Here is a 17,803-nt window from a genome sequence, read left to right on the forward strand (position 1 = left end):
TCCACTTAGCTGCAACATGGATGATGATTAATGACTGATGCTTATAAAAGCTGGTATCACTGATATTTGTAGGCTAAACTGTACTCTGAGGATATTATAATGTTTTCATAATCATTTATAAATTATAAATCATAACCATTTATTTTTTCCCTCAAAATCTTTTTTCCATGAAGAAACATATTGCCTCTTCAACACAAACCTTCAGGATAAAAAATCCAACAGGAGCTCTTAGAAACAGAATTCACTATCATCTTCTTTATAGGAGAAAGCTCTTCAGAGGAATCTATAAAATCTGTACATTTTAAGTCTTGAAATTGAGCCAGTAAAGAAACAGCCCTAAGAACTTAAACTGCAAAAAAATCACCTTGAATTAAAAACTTCTATTACATAACTTGATATAGCTTTGGTTAGAAAAATGGCTCATGCCATAAACTGTTCTTTAGTCTGTACCATATTTATCAGACTCATAAAAATCTATCCATTCTGAGAACCTTTATAGTTCTGATACCAAAGGTTGTTAAAACTTTTTTCTGTATTTAAAATAAGGTGATAAAAAAACAAATGGTTTTTAAATCCCAGTATACTTTGGAACCAAGACATGAGCTACTATTATAATATATAATTAGTGTGTACACTCCCAAGAAGGTAAGTCTAATTTATAAAAGATGGATTTCCTCATATCCCTGTAGATGACAGGACTCTTTCTAATCTCAAATTCTCTCTGGAGACAAAGACCTGAATTTCTAAGTCCCACTGTCTTTTTTGCTTTTTTGAGATGGAGTCTCGCTTTGTCACCCAGACTGGAGTGCGGTGATGCGATCTCGGCTCACCGCAACCTCCACCTCCTGGGTTCAAGTGATTCTCCTGTCTCAGCCGCCAAAGTAGCCAGATTTCTAGGCACCCACCTCCACGCCCAGCTAATTTTTGCACTTTTAGTAGAGACAGGGTTTCACCATGTTGGCCAGGCTGGTCTCGAACTCCTGACCGCAGGTGATCTGCCCACCTCAGCCTCCCAAAGTGCTGGGATTACAAGTGTTAGCCACTTCACCCAGCCAAAGTCCCACCCTCTTATGTCCAAAAATGCAACTCATGATCTCACCTAACCAGCTCCTTCTCAAAGAAGGCATCATAGTGTAACAGAATACGTGTTTTCAACCAGTTGAATGTAGGTGTGACTCACAGCTTTACTTACCACTGACTGGCAAACACATCATCTAGGAATTAAGTTTAAAAGAAAAAAAGGTGGCATATTTGCTATGGAAAAAGGTGACTCAATGACAGACATTTAGAGGATGGTCTACTCTAAGAAAGCAGAACAACAGAAAATTCAAAAGCTGTGAATTTGAAAATAGAAACACTTTTCTAAGAATAAGGGTCACTAACAGTGAAGGTTATTTGAGGAAAATGGAAGCATCATCTTTCCTGAAGTTCTTTATGAACAAGGTAGATATTTTCTGCAAGGCTTGTCATAAGCCACACTGACTGGAGAATTCCTACCAGCCTTTGATATGGCTGCTCCAATAGCTTTATCCTATTGGGAAGATAAAAGGTTAGTTTTCTTTTTTGGTAGAGCACTTGCAGAAGCTTTTTTGAGTCAGAAAGATATCACCTAGATAAAGAAAAGATAATCTATTGCTAGACTTTTTGCCATTTCATTTATTCAGTAAAGATGATAGCCAATGGTCATATAGGACTTAGGAGGAAAGCTATAGCCGGCACTTCCCTCAAAACAGCTTCACCCCCAAATGCTGTTACACTGGATAATGTACTCCCAAATCTGGAATCTTTATAGATTGCCCGGATACCTGAAGGCACTATACAGATGTTAAGGGCATTTTTTTTTTTAAATCCCACTTGACAGCCAATCAAGGAAGCAGGTATTGGTGAAGACCTTACCCAGGTCTTGCTAGTAGGAAAAAGGGAGAGAACTTAGCAAAGTTTCTACATATATTTTATTTTCAGGAGCATGCATCCTGTTTGAATGTAACTGACGGTTTTCTAACAATCAAAGTGGGATTCTCCCTAGCTATTACATGAATACAGTGAAAAAATAAGCCAGTATCAGTCAAATACGATTATCAGAGAAAAAAAAAAATAAGATTTCTGTGGTAGACTAGTTCCAGACAATGGTATTTATTAAAAGTATGTGGAAACAGAAATGCCAGCCAAAGATTCACTACTCAAGAGATGCTTAAGATCACCTGGTTAACAACATATTAGAAAAAAGAGCTCTAATGGACAATAGGAAGATTTAATTTGAGATCAATTCCTAAGAAGTAAAAATGTATTTGAGTCTTGTTAATGAGCAATGAGGACAAGGGTTGGAGGAGGGGCTGTGAGAGGCCTGCTCCACAAAAGGGCCCTCCCTACCAGAAATGATGAAGAGGAAAAGATAAAGGAAGCCAAGAGCCATGACCTGGAAAAAGCTTATAGGGAGGAAAAGTTGAAGAAGTTCATTCAGAAATCAAATCTGTAAATACATGGATGCCTGAAGTCATGATGAAAGTTTCTCTCCAGAACGTGCAGTGCATACAGAGCCTATGACTTAGAGATAACCAACAATTCTGCATTTCCAGTATCCAATCTACCCCTTGCAGAGGGCACAGCTTGGCTCTAGGATAGAAGGAGAAACAGGAAGGCCACCTACTCTCCTTCTGGAGCAAAGCTAGAACTCGTGACAGCAGAGGGTTCTGAAAGAAGTAGGAGATGGGGGTGGTGGAAGCGGGGGTTCTCCTAAGCAAGTGACACGATGCTAAGAGCTAGTCTAAGATCCTGCTGATGGAAAGCTGATGGAGATAGACAATTACATCTTTGTAAATCACAGGTTTGAGAGGAGGTTATCAAAACTGCTTTGAGTTTTTAATTTTTGTTTTGTTTTTGAGACAAGGTATTACTCTGTTGCCTAGGCTAGAGTGCAGTGGTGTGACCATGTTCACTGCAGCCTCTATCTTCCAGGCTCAAGCGATCCTACCATGTCAGCCTCTTAAGTAGCTGAGACTACAGGTATATAACACCATGCCTGGCTAATCTTTTATATTTTTAGTAGCCACAAGGTCTTGCTATGCTGCCCAGCTGGTCTCAAATTCCTGAGCTCAAGCAATCCTCCTGCCTCAGCCTCCCAAAATGCTGAGATGACAGGTGTGAGCCACTGTGCCCGGTCTATTTTTTTGTTTTTTAAGAAACAGGGTCTTGGCCGGGCATGGTGGCTCATACCTGTAATCCCAGTATTTTGGGAGGCTGTGGCGGGCAGATCACTTAAGGTCAGGAGTTCAAGACCAGCTTGGCCAACATAGTGAAAACTCGTCTCTACTAAAAATACAAAATTAGCTGGATGTGGTGGTGCACACCTGTAGTCCCAGCTACTTGGGAAGCTGAGGCAGGAGAATTGCTTGAACTCTGGAGGCAGAGGCTGTAGTGAGCTGAGATCATAGCACTGCAATCCATCTCAAAAAAAAAAAAAAAAAGAAAGAAAGAAACAGGGTGTTGCTCTGCCACCAAGGCTGGAGCGCAGTGATATGATCACAGCTCACTGTAACCTCAAGCTCCTAGACTTAAGTGAGCCTCTGGCCTCGGCCTCCCAAGCAGCTGGGATTACAGGTGCATGCCACCAAGCTCAGATAATCAAACTTTTTTTTTTTTGTAGAGACAAGGTCTCACTATGTTGTCCAGACTGATGTCAGACTCCTGGCCTCAAGCAATCCTCCTGCCTCAAGCAATTTGAGTTGTTGAAATTACAGGCACGAACCACTGTACCCAGCCTGAATATTTTTCTTATTAACAGCTGCACTGTTCATATTTATCCTCTCAAAATGAGATATTTTTCTTATTAACTACTGCACTGTTCATATTTATCCTCTCAAAATGAGATAAAAACCTTGAAAATACCAGATTCCTTCACTAGTTTCACACTGAATATTATTAGGATGCTCAAACAAAAAAATAGGCTTATCATGGAAAAAAATTTCTGGGAGAAGTAAAAATAGAATAAACCTTATCCCTACCTGATAGCTTCTTCCACAGACTGGCCAATAATATTAGAAGAAGGACCTGGCTGAGATAGTGGAGTCAGGCTTATCACCCACTTCACTGGCTTGTAGTACTCATCACTGGAACTTAATAGATAAAATAGTGTGGTCAGGAAAATTATCTGCAAAACAAAGGACAGTATCTCCTAAAAAATCGTATTTGGAAACTATAGGAAGACAGACATCTGCAACTGCAAATGAAACCAGAAATATGCCTCAGTGGGGAAGGAAATGGGATGTATACTTATCTATGTGGACATACCAAAGAGAGTACAAAATTGAGAAGGGCCGTCCCGCTGTAGAAGAGGATGGTCAGGAGTGTAGTGACAGTGGTGAACAGCAGGCTCACATTTCGGCTCATAACAACCCACAAAGACTCCAAGATCTAATGAGGAGAGAAAGCTGGATATCAGAACCAATCTCATGAAAAAAGTGTCTACAGCCATCTAGTATGCTTTTAATACAATGTTTTAGTACCATGAACTGAAAAGCTAAGAACTGAGGATTATTTCAAAGGAAAATTAGCAAAAAAAAGAGCAACCAAAAATAGTCATATAATCAATAGTAAGAAAATGGTGAATCCACACCAAGTAATACAGCCATTAAAAACATCTCTGTTATAACATGGGAAAATATTTTACAATATAATGCTAAATTTAAAAAGCAGGATTAAGAAACTTTATATATAATTGGTGGGGCGTGGTGGCTCATGCCTGTAATCCCAACACTTTGGGAGGCCAATGTGGGTGGATGTCCTGAGATCAGGAGTTCGAGACCAGCCTGACCAACATGATAAAACCCTGTCTCTACTAAAAATACAAAATCAGTCAGGTGTGGTGGTGCATGCTTGTAATCCCAGCTATTTGGGAGGCTGAGGCAGAAGAATCGCTTGAACCCAGGAGGCGGAGGCTGCAGTGAGCTGAGATGCACCACTGCACTCTAGCCTGGGCAGCAAGAGCAAGACTCCACCTCAAAAAAAAAAAAAAAAAAAAAATCACTGTAGCTTTGTAGAAATGGCAAGCAGAGGACATAATAATACATCACTTAATGATGGAGACACATTCTGAGAAATTTGTCATTAGGCAATTTCATCCTGCAAACGTCATAGAGTATACTGATACAAACCTAAATGGTAACGCCAGGCACAACCTAGACTATAAGGGACAACCTACTGCTCCTAAACTATACTTTGCAGCATGTTCCTGTACTGAATATCACAGGCAACCACAACACAGGTATCTGTATATCTAAACATCTAAAAGGTTCAGTAAAAATACAGTACTATAATCTTATGGGACCATGATTGTCTATGTGACCCATCATTAAAAGAGATATTATTATGTGACACATGTCATGACTTTACCTATAGGAGAATATGCTAGAGTACAACCTGTGGTTATATTTAACTTGTAGGATCTTAAGTGTAGGCCATGAAATTCCAGTATGTGCTTTATTAGCTGTCTAGCCCTCACCCTTGCCATTTCCAACTTAGACCCATCTAGAAATATAAAAGCATCACACCTCAATGACTTTATTATATCACAGTAAAAGTAATGAACAGACTGGGAGAAGAGCAGTGCTCTGAGGCCAAAAATCTTTCTTGAGACAATAATTAGTATATCAAGGTCTACTGAGTTCAGCTGATTTGTCACCTACACATTCACTTGAACCAGATATCAGGAGGAAGGTTTCTCATATATATTAAGTATTAATAAAGGAGATACAACATCTATAGCACACCTGCATGTTTCATTTACGATCTCAAATCCCCTTATTATAATATCTGTTCTATTCTTCCCAAGTGGACTATCCTTCCTCTGAATGAAAAATACAGAAGCAAAATGACCAGAAAATTACCATTACCAATGGCCTTCCATTACCATTTCTAAAATGCTTTCATAAATTTCACAACAATGCCACGAAAGAAATGCAGATGATATTATCTCTATTTTGTAGTTACATAAGTCGAAGCTCACAATTTTTAAAACAAAACTTGACCAAGGGCACAAAGCTAAGAAGTTGAACTAGATCTTAGCGCTCAGATGTTGTGGGACAGAACACAGAACTCACAACATCTGATTTTTGTTTTGGTGCCCTTTCCAAAACAGCAGTTCTGGTTTTTGTCATATGTTCAAGTTATTCCATCTGTTCTATGAAAAGTCCTCTCCATTCCTTTCCGACTTCAGATGTACCATTTATAAAGGCATATTTTGTTGCCCTCACCATTTCCTGCAAACCTCAGCTCAGTTTCATAAGAGAACTCTGGCAGGCTAGTTTCATTTACAAAAACTCCTCACATAAAATCTTGAAAATGTTTCACAATGCCTACAAAAATATGCAAGATGGACTATTTGACCTCGTGGGATAAAGAATGAATGAACAATATCATCGGTTCCAAGAAACAAGCCAACAATGCCTTTACTTGTGATTCTGATAAGCATTCTTTTTGCAGCTTCAGTCATTTTGGAATTTTTATTTTAAAAAAATTTTAAATAGTTTCAGGCATGCACTCAGAGAAAATACCTTGTGGTAATTCTTAAGACATTAACTGAATATATTAATTTTATATCGGTAGTCTCCAACAACAATCAAGTAACCCTTCTTACTTGAAAGAATCAACTGGAGAAAATGGAGGAAAAAACATTTCCAGAATATTAACTAAATCCTTAAAGTGGTTTTAATTTATATGCCAGGCTTAGAGAGGAGAAAATGGGTAAAGGCAGGAATAATAGCAAGGCCCATGAAACTCTGAAAATAGACAGATTTATGCAGACAAAATATATCCCAACTCAGGCTGGGCATGGTGGCTCACACCTGTAATCCCAGCACTTTGGGAGACCATGTCGAGCAGATTACTCAAGGCCAGGAGTTTGAAACCAGCCTGGCCAACATGGTGAAACCCCATCTCTACTAACAATACAAAAAAATTAGCTGAGTGTGGTGGCATACACTTATAATCCTAGCTGCTCAGCAGGCTGAAGCACGAAAACTGCTTGAACCTACGAGGCAGAGGTTGCAGTGAGCTGAGATCACACCACTGCACTCTAGCCTGGGCGACAAAGTGAGACTCTGTCTCAAAAACAAGGATCCCAATTAAGAAGTAGAAAACATGAGGCAGGTCTGGTATCACTTTAATCAACAATAGCAATGTAAGTACTGGAAGAATTGACATTATGAAACATATGAAAAGCCCAAGAGACTTACTGAACCAACTAAGCAATGTGGTCATGAAAGGTGATCTCTACTGTAGATAAGAACTGACCAACAAGGCCTCACCACCTCCAGTGGCTCTGTAGCCCTTTACTATGAGTCCACTGCTCACCAAACAACCTTTTGATTATTAATTTGGTTTCCCAGTACTTATTAAGAGCCATCAGCCCACCTTCTATGGAGCCACTGAAGGAAATTCAAAAGTAATAGTTTAGAAAAACAGAGGAACAGGATATTGCTGGGATACAGAGGTCTAAATAAGAGAAAATGCCTTTCCTGGCAGAACTGAGCCATCTCTGGCTGCCTCAGAGAGTCCGGAGGGAGCCTGGAATTGATGGTCCACATGAGCTCTGCTATCCTTCTCTAGTTCAATCTTTATCTATCTAAAAGGAAGGGAGATGAGTCCGGTGACCACAAAGCACCATTTCAACTCAGCCAGTATGCTTCTAAATAGAAAAATAATTGTCTGGGCACTGTGGCTTATGCCTGTATTCCCAACACTTTGTGGGGGCCAAGGTGAAAGGACAGCTTGAGCTCAGGAGTTCAAGACCAGCCTATGCAACATAGCAAGACCCCATCTCTACAAAAAATTTAAAACTCAGCTGGGTGTGGTGGTGTATGCCTGTAGTTCCAACTACTCAGAAGGAAGAAGCAAAAGGATGAAGCAGGAGGATGGCTTGAGCCCAGGAGCTTCAAGATGCAGTAAGCCACAGCTAAACCACTGTAATTAGTCTAATTGAGGACCTAACACCATACTAAATTCTAAAGTAGTGATAAATGAGATTCCTTTTACCTCCAAAAACTTAAAATCTAGTCTGGAAGATTGGGTATAAACACTAAAGTGTCGAAAATGGAAAAAGAATGTAAAATATGTTCAGGTATCAAAAGAAGGGTGAAAACAATAAATGCAAAAGGAGTTTCAAAGTAGAAAAACCTCAGTGTGTTCTGAGATACACTGGGAAGATTTCATGAACGAGACTGAATTTAAGCCAACTATTTACAACAATATCCCCCAAGAATCCTAACAAAACAAAGCAAATAAAAATGTAAAGGTATGAGACTAAGAAATGTTCAGTTCTCCAGAAAATGAAATACAGTTTGAAAGATAACACAATATTACATTAAAAGTCTGGCCTCTGTACCCAGTGAAAGATGAACTGAATTTGAATATCAACTGTTATTTACCAAGCTAACTATTTAACACCTCTGGGCCTATTTTTTGTTATTAAAACGAAGGCAATTATACTAGTTTTGCAGAATCACTGGGAGAATTAAATTTAGAAAATATTAAGCACGTATCACAATATTTGATACAAAAACTACTAAATAACCATCTGTTCCCTGAACTATCCATTACTCAATGTATAAATGTGTTTAGGCATACAGAAATTTTACTTGTCTTTTTGGAGGACTACATGGCAAAACCGTTATTTTAGTTTCAAAAACTGCCTATTCTCTTTCCATAGGAATTTATAAAATTTGATCATTTTTCTTTATCATCTGTCTTAATGTGATTCAACTATGTCACTTCATCAACAGACGCTTTTAAATTCAACAACTACAGGCACAAAACAAAACAAAAAGGGATTCAATAACTTTTAGTTACACACCGGAATTTTGGGGGAAAGCAAACATTCAAAGGTATTATTAGATGACACACTATTTTGTGTATGCACTGGCATTAAAGAGCCAACTGGAAGGTCCAGGATACTGGGTGGAACCTGCTGACTGACTCACGGGCTTTTTTACAGGCTGAACTGGCAAGGACCTTCCAGCTGTGTTTAGCGTTATACTCTTGAAAAGGAACACACTGCCAAGGATCACCAGACATGTAACAAAAGAGAAAGCAAAACAAACTAAAGAAACGCAGAGCAAACAGAGAGCATAGGACATTTTAAATATTTTATTGGTAATATTCTCAAATAAATAAAAAAGGATGGTTAAGAAGAAAGAGCTGTTTGATACCACTAGTATGATAGAAGAAATAAAAAACTCAATCATGGTTTCAAAGGCAAGCTGAAGCTATTTCTAAGGGGAAAAAAGAAAACAAAGAGAAAACGAAAAAGAAGCTCTCAAAATTAAGGAATCCATGTCAAAGACCCAACATCTGACTAACAGCACTTCAAAAAGTCAGATGAGTGGTTCTCAAAGCGTGGCCCCTGGACAACTATAGTTGCCAAGATCTTTTTCAGGGTCTGTGAGGACAAAACTATTTCCTTACTCAAAGATGTACCTTTTCAATGTGTTAACATCTGCACTGATGGTGAAAAGTAATCAATCACAAGTGAAACTGCTGGGGTTTGTGCAGGACTCAATGGCACCTAACTGTTCTAGTTAGTGTTCACCGTATTCTTCCTCACAATAAACTCAGACCAGTTTCACTTAAGAATGTTCTTTAGGAAGCCGTAAAAGTTATTAATTACATTAAATACCCACCCTATAGTGCCTGTCTAATATTCTTTTTTTTTTTTTTTGAGACGGAGTCTCGCTCTTATTACCCAGGCTGGAGTGCAATGGCGCGATCTCGGCTCACCGCAACCTCCGCCTCCTGGGTTCAGGCAATTCTCCTGCCTCAGCCTCCTGAGCAGCTGGGACCACAGGCACGCGCCACCATGCCCAGCTAATTTTTTGTACTCCCAGTAGAGACGGAGTTTCACCATGTTGACCAGGATGGTCTCGATCTCTTGACCTCGTGATCCACCCGCCTCGGCCTCCCAAAGTGCTGGGATTACAGGCTTGAGCCACCGCACCCGGCCCCTGTCTAATATTCTGTGTGACAAAGCACCTCTGCTGCTCGCCGAAGTGAGACAGTCGTTGGAGGAAAACGCGCTTGTATGATTGAATTGGGAGTTGAACTAGTCGATCTTTTCACTAATCACCATTTCCGCATAAATGAATGACTTGACAGAATTGATATTTGGCAGAAATTTTCTCAAAGATGAATAAGGTGAGCCTGTCTCTACAAAGAAAACAACTGATAGTATTTGTTAATAAAATGTGAGCTTTTGGCCGGGCACTGCTCATACCTGTAATCCCAGCACTTTGGGAGGTCAAGGCAGGCGGACTACATGAGCTCAGGAGTTCGAGACCAGCCTGTGCAACATGGCAAAAACCCTGTCTCTCCTAAAAATACAAAAAAAAATAGAAAGGCGTGGTTGTGCACACCTGTAATCCAAGCTACTCAGGAGACTGAGGCATGTGAATTGCTCAAACCCAGAAGGCAGAGGTTGCAGTGAGCCGAGAGCATGCCATTGCACTCGCACCTGGGTGACAGAGCAAGACTCAGTCTCAATTAAAAAACAAAACAAAACAAAACAAAAAAACACTTATTGAGTTTTGGGTAATATCAAAGAAGAATAGCCACAATTATCTGAAAAGGCTATCAAAAGACACCTCTCTTTCCCAGTGACATATCTTTGTGAGGCTGAATTTTCTTCATAATACTTCAATCAAAACAAACACATTCCAATAGATTCAATGCAGGAGCATCCATGAGAATCCAGACATGAAACAGATTTGCAAAAATGTAAAAGAAAGCTACCCTTCTCACTAAATCTTTTTGGTTTTAGAAAATAGTATTTTTCCACAAACAAAAAGTATATTATTTATATTCACACATAATATATTATTTACTGAACAACTAACATGCAATCAGACCAAAAAGTTTTGAGAACCACTGCACTAGAGGAAACAGAGGAAAGGAATTACCAAAAACATAAAACAAAAACAGCGAGGTGGGAATACAGGTTCATGCCTGTATTCCCAGCACTTTGGGAAGCTGAGGCAGGAGGATCACTTGAGGCCAGGAGTTTAAGACCAGCCTGGGCAATACAGCAAGACCCTGTCTCCATTACATAAAAATATAAAATTAAATTAAAATGTTAGGACATGAATTTCTAGATTTAATTCCAAGCTGCTTTAGCTGTATCAGGTGAACAGGAAGAAGGGGACAATGTGACCGTAAGGACAGGGTTAGAGGTCAAAGGAGTCATAAGACAACCCCAAGGGAGGTATAAGAAAGCACTGAAGGACTTGGAAAAAGGTCACATCTTTGCCTTCATCTTCCACATTAAGAAGCCAAAAGATAACATCTAAAACTGCAAAACAAAGAAAGAGTAGCATAAACATTATTTTAGAAATTAGAGGTAAATACCCAGAGAAAGATAAAAGAACAGACAGTTGTTTCTGAAGAAAAAGATGGGAAATTGGGAGGCATACAGCAGAACACTGCTGTTTTTTAATTAAAATCTTTCAGTGTTGTTGCCTTTTCAGTTATGGTCATGCATTATTTTGATAAAAATTAAATTTAGGCCACATGCGGTGGCTCAGGTCTATAAGTCCAGCACTTTGGGAGGCCAAGACAGGCAGATCACTTGAGGTCAGGAGTTCGAGACTAGTTTTGGTCAACATGGAAAAATCCTGTATCTACTAAAAATACATTAAAAAAAAAAAATTTGCTGGGTGTGGTGGTGCACACCTGTAATCCCAGCTACTCGGGAGGCTGAAGCAGGAGAATCCCTCGAGCCCAAGAGGCACAGGTTACAGTGAGCTGAGGCCACTACTGCACTCCAGCCTGGGCAACGGAGCAAGACTCCATCTCAAAAACATTACTTACTTAATTAAAAAACATTTAGCACTGCAAACCTCAATTTTTGTTCACTTGATGAAAGAAACAAGTTTATGCACAAGAAAATTGCTCTCTGTGAAATTCAACATGCCAAGGACATCTCACAAAATATGCTACAGAATAAGGAAGAGTAGTTAGCACTTAGGAATGTTGCAAGACTGCAGAGGTGATGGTGCATGGTGGGAGGTTAGCTGGGATGGTAACAAGCTAGGCATTCAACACATTCCATCCCTCCAATGTAACTGGAATCATATTTCCATCTGGTCAAGGATCTTCGCACACCACAAAGGCAGGTCCCTCCCTAGTAGTCCAGCTGGACACATGCTGGTCATCCTAGTGGGAGGATGAGGATCTCTATCTGAGAATCTGGCAGCCCGCAGCATCACTCACATACCTCAGGACTCAGCATCTCTCAGCTACTCTACAACCACAGGGAAAATACCAGGGGAGTGACACCTGAGGCCTGTGGCTTTTGAACATTACCCTCGTCCATTTAGAGTTCTCAAACCTGTAAATGTCATTATGTTAAAAACAGGATTACTGAGGCCTCAAAGTGTATAAAGAAAACTTGCAATTAATTTGTTTTTATAAATACTATTTCTTACCGAAAGAAATGTCTCAATGTTCTCATGAACAAAGGAAGCGATATCCTGCCAGTCCAGAATGTCTCCCAGCCAGCTATTCTGACGACTGACATGCAACTTCTGTCCTTTGTGCCTTCCAGAGTGTGTTACGTTCTATGGAATAAAACAGTGCAGACATGAAATTCCCATCTTAAACTAAAAAACAAAAAGTATCAATGTCCCATTTTGCTTCAGGCTCCTTAATCACTTCAGTAAGTACTCCAAGGAGAACAACTTTGCATCATGTAAGAAATCAGCCAAGAACTCCATTTAAAGACCTGAAATATAAAAATCTTTTGTCTATATTCCAGTACCTTGTCTAAGTCTTGCTCCTCTACTTCTCTCAGTAATACATTTGCAAACACGTCTTATTCCTCAGTATCTACAACAACACACTAAACACAGCATTGACTTTCATTTTTCTTTTTTAACTTTTTGGGCCTTCTACCTTTCTCTTGATCTTTGCTTTTTCCTCATCTTTCTTTTTAATTTTTCATACAAGATAAGGAAAATGAAGAGAGAAGAATATAACAAGCAAGAGTAAGGCAGTAAACAGAATTCGTCTATCTGGAAGACGCTGGCAGAGATACAAGAATAACTAAATTTGAAAGAGATAAGGGCCAAGTAGAATGGCTCACACCTGTAATCCTAGCACTTTGGGAGGCCAAGGCAAGAAGATCACTCTAGCCTAGGAGTTCAAGACCAACACAGTGAGACCCCATCTTTATAAAAATTTAAAAATTAGCCAGGCATGATGGTAGAAATGTTGTCTTCCTTTTTTTAGAGACAGGGTCTTGCTCTGTCACCAGGCTAGACTGGAGTGCAATGGTGTGGTCATAGCTCACTGCAGCCTCCAACTCCTGAGCTCTAGTGATCCTCCCGCCTCAGTCTTCCTGAGTAGCTAAGACTACAGGCACACACCACCACACCCAGATAATTTTTTGTAGAGATGGGGTCTCACTATGTTGCCCAAGCTGGTCTGAAGCTCCCAGCCTCATGTGATCCTCCCACCTCAGCCTCCCAAACAGTCAGATTATAGGCATGAGCCGCCATGCCCAGCCAACAAATATGCCATTTGTACAAGGAACTTAAGCATCCCTGGATTTTGGTACCAGGTACCAGTAGGGTGCTTTAGAACCAATCACCCATAATACTGGGGGACAACTGTACTTAACAAACCTATGCTTATAAAACACTGACCCTTCCTCTACTATAAAATAAAGCTCATGAGGTATGAGGGGCAGTAAAAGCTATTTGTCTTTAAGTACAAGCCCCAGAGTTACCAAAAGAAATAAATACACCTTTCTTATTATCTGGTTTTTCAGCAGATAGGATCAAATCTACGATACTCACCTAGATATTCCCTGAATATTTTTTCCCAAGTCTTTGAAATCTACAAAAACTAACACTGCTCCCTCAATTCATCCCAAAGAAAGAGTACATAATCCCAAACAAGTCACTAAGCAACAAATTCAAATTTAAAGTCAGCCCTCCTCCCCCTCCATCCTACAGTAAAAGATTTATATATATACTCTCCTTACATCAACTTTGAGAAAAACCATCACCAACTCTGCCCACTCTATACACAGCACAGCTCCTGCTAGCCCACAGGCCCTGCCAGATCAAGTGTATAGGATGGCCTGGGCAACATGGCAAAACCCCGTCTCTACAAAAAATACGAAAAATTAACTGAGCATGGTGGTGTGCACCTGTTCTCCTGGGGAGGCTGGGGCAGGAGGATCACTCAAGCCCAAAAGGTGGAGGTTACAGTAAGCCGAGATCACACCACTGCACTCCAGCCTGTCTGCACTGTCTCAAAAAAAAGAGCACATGCTCTTTTTTGAGCATGACCATGTGTCAAAAAAGAGAATAAAAACTAAAAGAAAGATCTCTAAACTTTTAGATGACGACAGACTAAGGATAGAATACCAACACACCAGCAACAGGCAGGTTCTGCCAGGGAGAATACCCATCAACTCACACTGACTTTTAATGACCTGAGGCTTAAGGTTTTGCAGTTTTAACATTTTCATGAATAAAATACAATCCTATCTAGTTAATGAGTCAGTAAAAGAGCTTTATTAGTTTACAACAGAAAACCTTAGCAAAAATAACTTACCTTTATAAACCAAGAGTGATACAGTCTGTCCCAAAGTTCTAGTACTTGCTTTTCAATTACAGCAGTATTGTTCACTTTATCTCCTAGAATTTTATGGAGCTAGAAAAAAACAAAGATACAACCTGGTACAGTATTTCAGGTAACAATACAGTAATATTAATATATGGTGGGTATTTACATTTGTTCCAAATCAAACAAAAATGTTCCAGACTATCTCTAGCCATATTATGTTCTTTTCTTAAACTCTAGTCCTGAGTATTCCCAGTAAATTTCCTCTCTCATCTTTTTGCTTCTATTTTCTTTGCTTTATTCTCAGGTTTCTAAGAAAGCTACCTCATGCTATCAGAGAATGGTACAAATGAAGCCATGATTACTGACTTATCTGATCTTACCTGTCCAGAGAAAAATCTCTCCCCTGTAATCCCATTGTGTAATCTATTATACATATGTTTCATGTTACATTTATCTCTATTAAAGAATACCGCAGAAGTTTAAGTAAAATTTTAGGACATTGGTTATAAACATAAATCATTCCCTCCATTTGCATGCTGAAAGATGTTCGGTCTGATTTATGATTGATCAGACTGGCTTCGGGTTTGTGGAAATCAAGTATGCTGAGACAACGTAACTTAAAGGAAGGCTATCATAAGATCTTATCCCACTTCATTATTATTAAAACCATATGGTAATATAAAAAATGATTCTTACATTTTCAGCGGCTGAGGGGGCAGACTGCTTGAACCTAGGAGTTTGAGACCAGGCTGAGCAACATGGTGAAACCCCGTCTCCACAAAAAAATACAAAAAGTTACCAGGTGTGGTGATGTGTGCCTGCAGTTCCCAGCTACTTGGGAGACTGAGATGAGAGAATCACCTGAGCCCAGGAGGTTGAGGCTGCAGTGAGCCATGACCACGCCAACGTGCTCCAGCCTGAGCAACAGAGTAAGACCTGGTCTCAAAAAAAAAAAATGCCCACCTTGGCCTCTCAAAGTGCCACTGCACCTGGCCATGAATCCTAATTTTTAATTACATGAGTACATTGCAATGAACATCCTTATACACAGTTTTTAAGAATACATATGGATGTTCATTGCAGTGTTACTTGTGACATAAATAAATGTACTGGAACCAAAGAAAATGAGTTTTTGTTTTTCAAGACAGGGTCTCACTCTGTCACCTAGGCAGGAGTGCAGTGGCATGATCATGGCTCATTGAAGCCTGGACCTCCCGAGCTCAAGCAATCCCTATCTCAGACTCCCGAGTAGCTGGGATCACAGGTACATGTCACCACACACAGCTACTTTTTTTATTTTTTATAGAGACAAGATCTCACTATGTTGCCCAAGCTGGTCTCAAACTTCTGGGCTCAAGTGATCCTCCTGCCTCGGCCTCCCAGCTAGAATTACAGGCATGAACCATCAAATCCAACCAAAAATGAGCATTTTAATGGCTCTTGCTATGCACTGGTAAACTGACTTCTATAATAAGAATTATACCAATTAATGCTTTACAAAATTACATAAATGACCCAATTTCCTCAAAGTCTTATGAACTAACTGGCTAATTTTTAGGGAATTTAATAGGTGTGAAATGTAGCCATTATTTATTATTTTCTTCTTTAGTAATGAAGAGTGACCATTTTCCCATGTTAGTTTACAACATCTATTTCCTTACTTTTTGTCCATTTGATGCTGGCCTTACAGACATGTGAACCAGTTACTAGACATATTCAATGCAAATATATCTGTTCAATTTGTTCCTTTATATTTAACTGATTTATTCATAAACTGAATACAAAATATTCAATATAATAAAGCTATGTGGCCAGGCATTGTGGCTCATGTTTTGTAATCATAGCACTTTGGGAGGCCATGGTGGATGGACTGTGTAAGCACAGAAGTTTGAGACCAGCCTGGGCAACATGATGAAACCTCATCTCTATAAAAAATAAAAAAAATTAGCCAGGCGTGGTGGTGCATGCCTATAGTTCCAGCTACTTTGGAGCCTGAAGTGGTAGGATCACTTGAGCCCCGGAGGTAGAGGATGCAGTGAGCTGAAATCATACCACTGTACTCCAGCCTGGGCAGCAGAGCAAGACTCCCTGTACACACACACAGACATAGACAGACACACGTGCACACACACACACCCCAGCAGAGAAAGTCTCCCTCTACACACACACACACCACTGAAACACAAGTGCTGTTGGTGATGCCTGATATGCCTCTCCACATGAGAGGCAACCAAGCATGAAGCATAATCACAACACTGTTTGAGAGCTATCTAACTTGGGGTAAATAAGCTCATCTATTTTTCGGGGAAAACAAAAGTCATGGGTAATTCTCTGTGCTTAGCTAGCGTGAAATCCCAGGATCCTGTGCCATAGCTGATCAAGTCTTTCTTGAAACATTTTATTCTCTAAGCTCCGATGACAAGAGGTTGGTTCTCCTACCACATGGGCCACTCTTTGGTCAGCTGGCTCACTTCTTGTACCACCAAAAGTTCAGTGCTCCAGGGATCTATTATGTATACTCTCCCTTTAGGCCATGTTATGGGCTGAACTGTGTACTGTGTCCCCACAAAAGTCATATGCTGAAGTCCAAACCTCCAATACTTCAGAACGTGACTGTATTTAAAAACAGGTAATTAAGTTAGAATGAGGTCATAAGGGTAGGCCCTAATGCAATACGACTGGTGTTCTTTTAAGAAGAGGAAATTAGGATATAAACAGACACAGGAAGCCATATGAACCCAAAGGGAGAAGGTGGTGACCTGCAAGGCAAGGAGAGAGGCCTCAGAAAATCAACCCTGCCAAGACCTTGATCTTAGACTTCCAGCCTCCAGCATGTGAGTAAATAAATTTCTGCGGTTTAAGCCACCCAGACTATGATGCTTTGCTATGGCAATGCTAGCAAACTAAGAGACCATCTCATCTAATCCTGTGAGTAGCATATGATTCTCACCTCAGCATCTACAGCCCATCCAGATCTCTCCCCTAAGCTCCATCTTTATATGTCCAATTGCCTTCATGGCATCTCTATTTAAATATCTAATAGGTATCTCAAATTTAATATGCGACAAACTCCATTAATTATTTACCCCTGATACCTAAACCCCGTGACCATCTCCAAGTATTTTCTACCTCAGTAAGTGTCACATCTATCCTTCTAGCTGGGCAAATCAAAATTTTGTTTCCTTAC

At 39.9% G+C, this 17,803-nt stretch overlaps 1 protein-coding gene across 8 annotated transcripts in view; it reads right to left on the reverse strand.

Moving 5' to 3' along the window:
- Nucleotides 1-17,803, reverse strand: part of TMEM245 (transmembrane protein 245) — a 106,683-nt gene that overhangs the window by 28,233 nt on the left and 60,647 nt on the right. For all 8 annotated transcript variants that reach the window (XM_078373992.1, XM_035254173.3, XM_078373991.1 and 5 more), the window contains 4 exons: nt 14,605-14,703; nt 12,468-12,599; nt 4,288-4,410; nt 4,002-4,147 (listed from right to left, as the gene is read on the reverse strand). In XM_078373992.1, coding sequence (XP_078230118.1) covers nt 4,002-4,147; nt 4,288-4,410; nt 12,468-12,599; nt 14,605-14,703 — 500 coding nt within the window. The remainder of the gene's footprint in view (nt 1-4,001; nt 4,148-4,287; nt 4,411-12,467; nt 12,600-14,604; nt 14,704-17,803) is intronic.

This window comes from Callithrix jacchus, chromosome 1 (assembly GCF_049354715.1).
Source record: "Callithrix jacchus isolate 240 chromosome 1, calJac240_pri, whole genome shotgun sequence".
Lineage (NCBI taxonomy): Eukaryota > Metazoa > Chordata > Mammalia > Primates > Cebidae > Callithrix > Callithrix jacchus.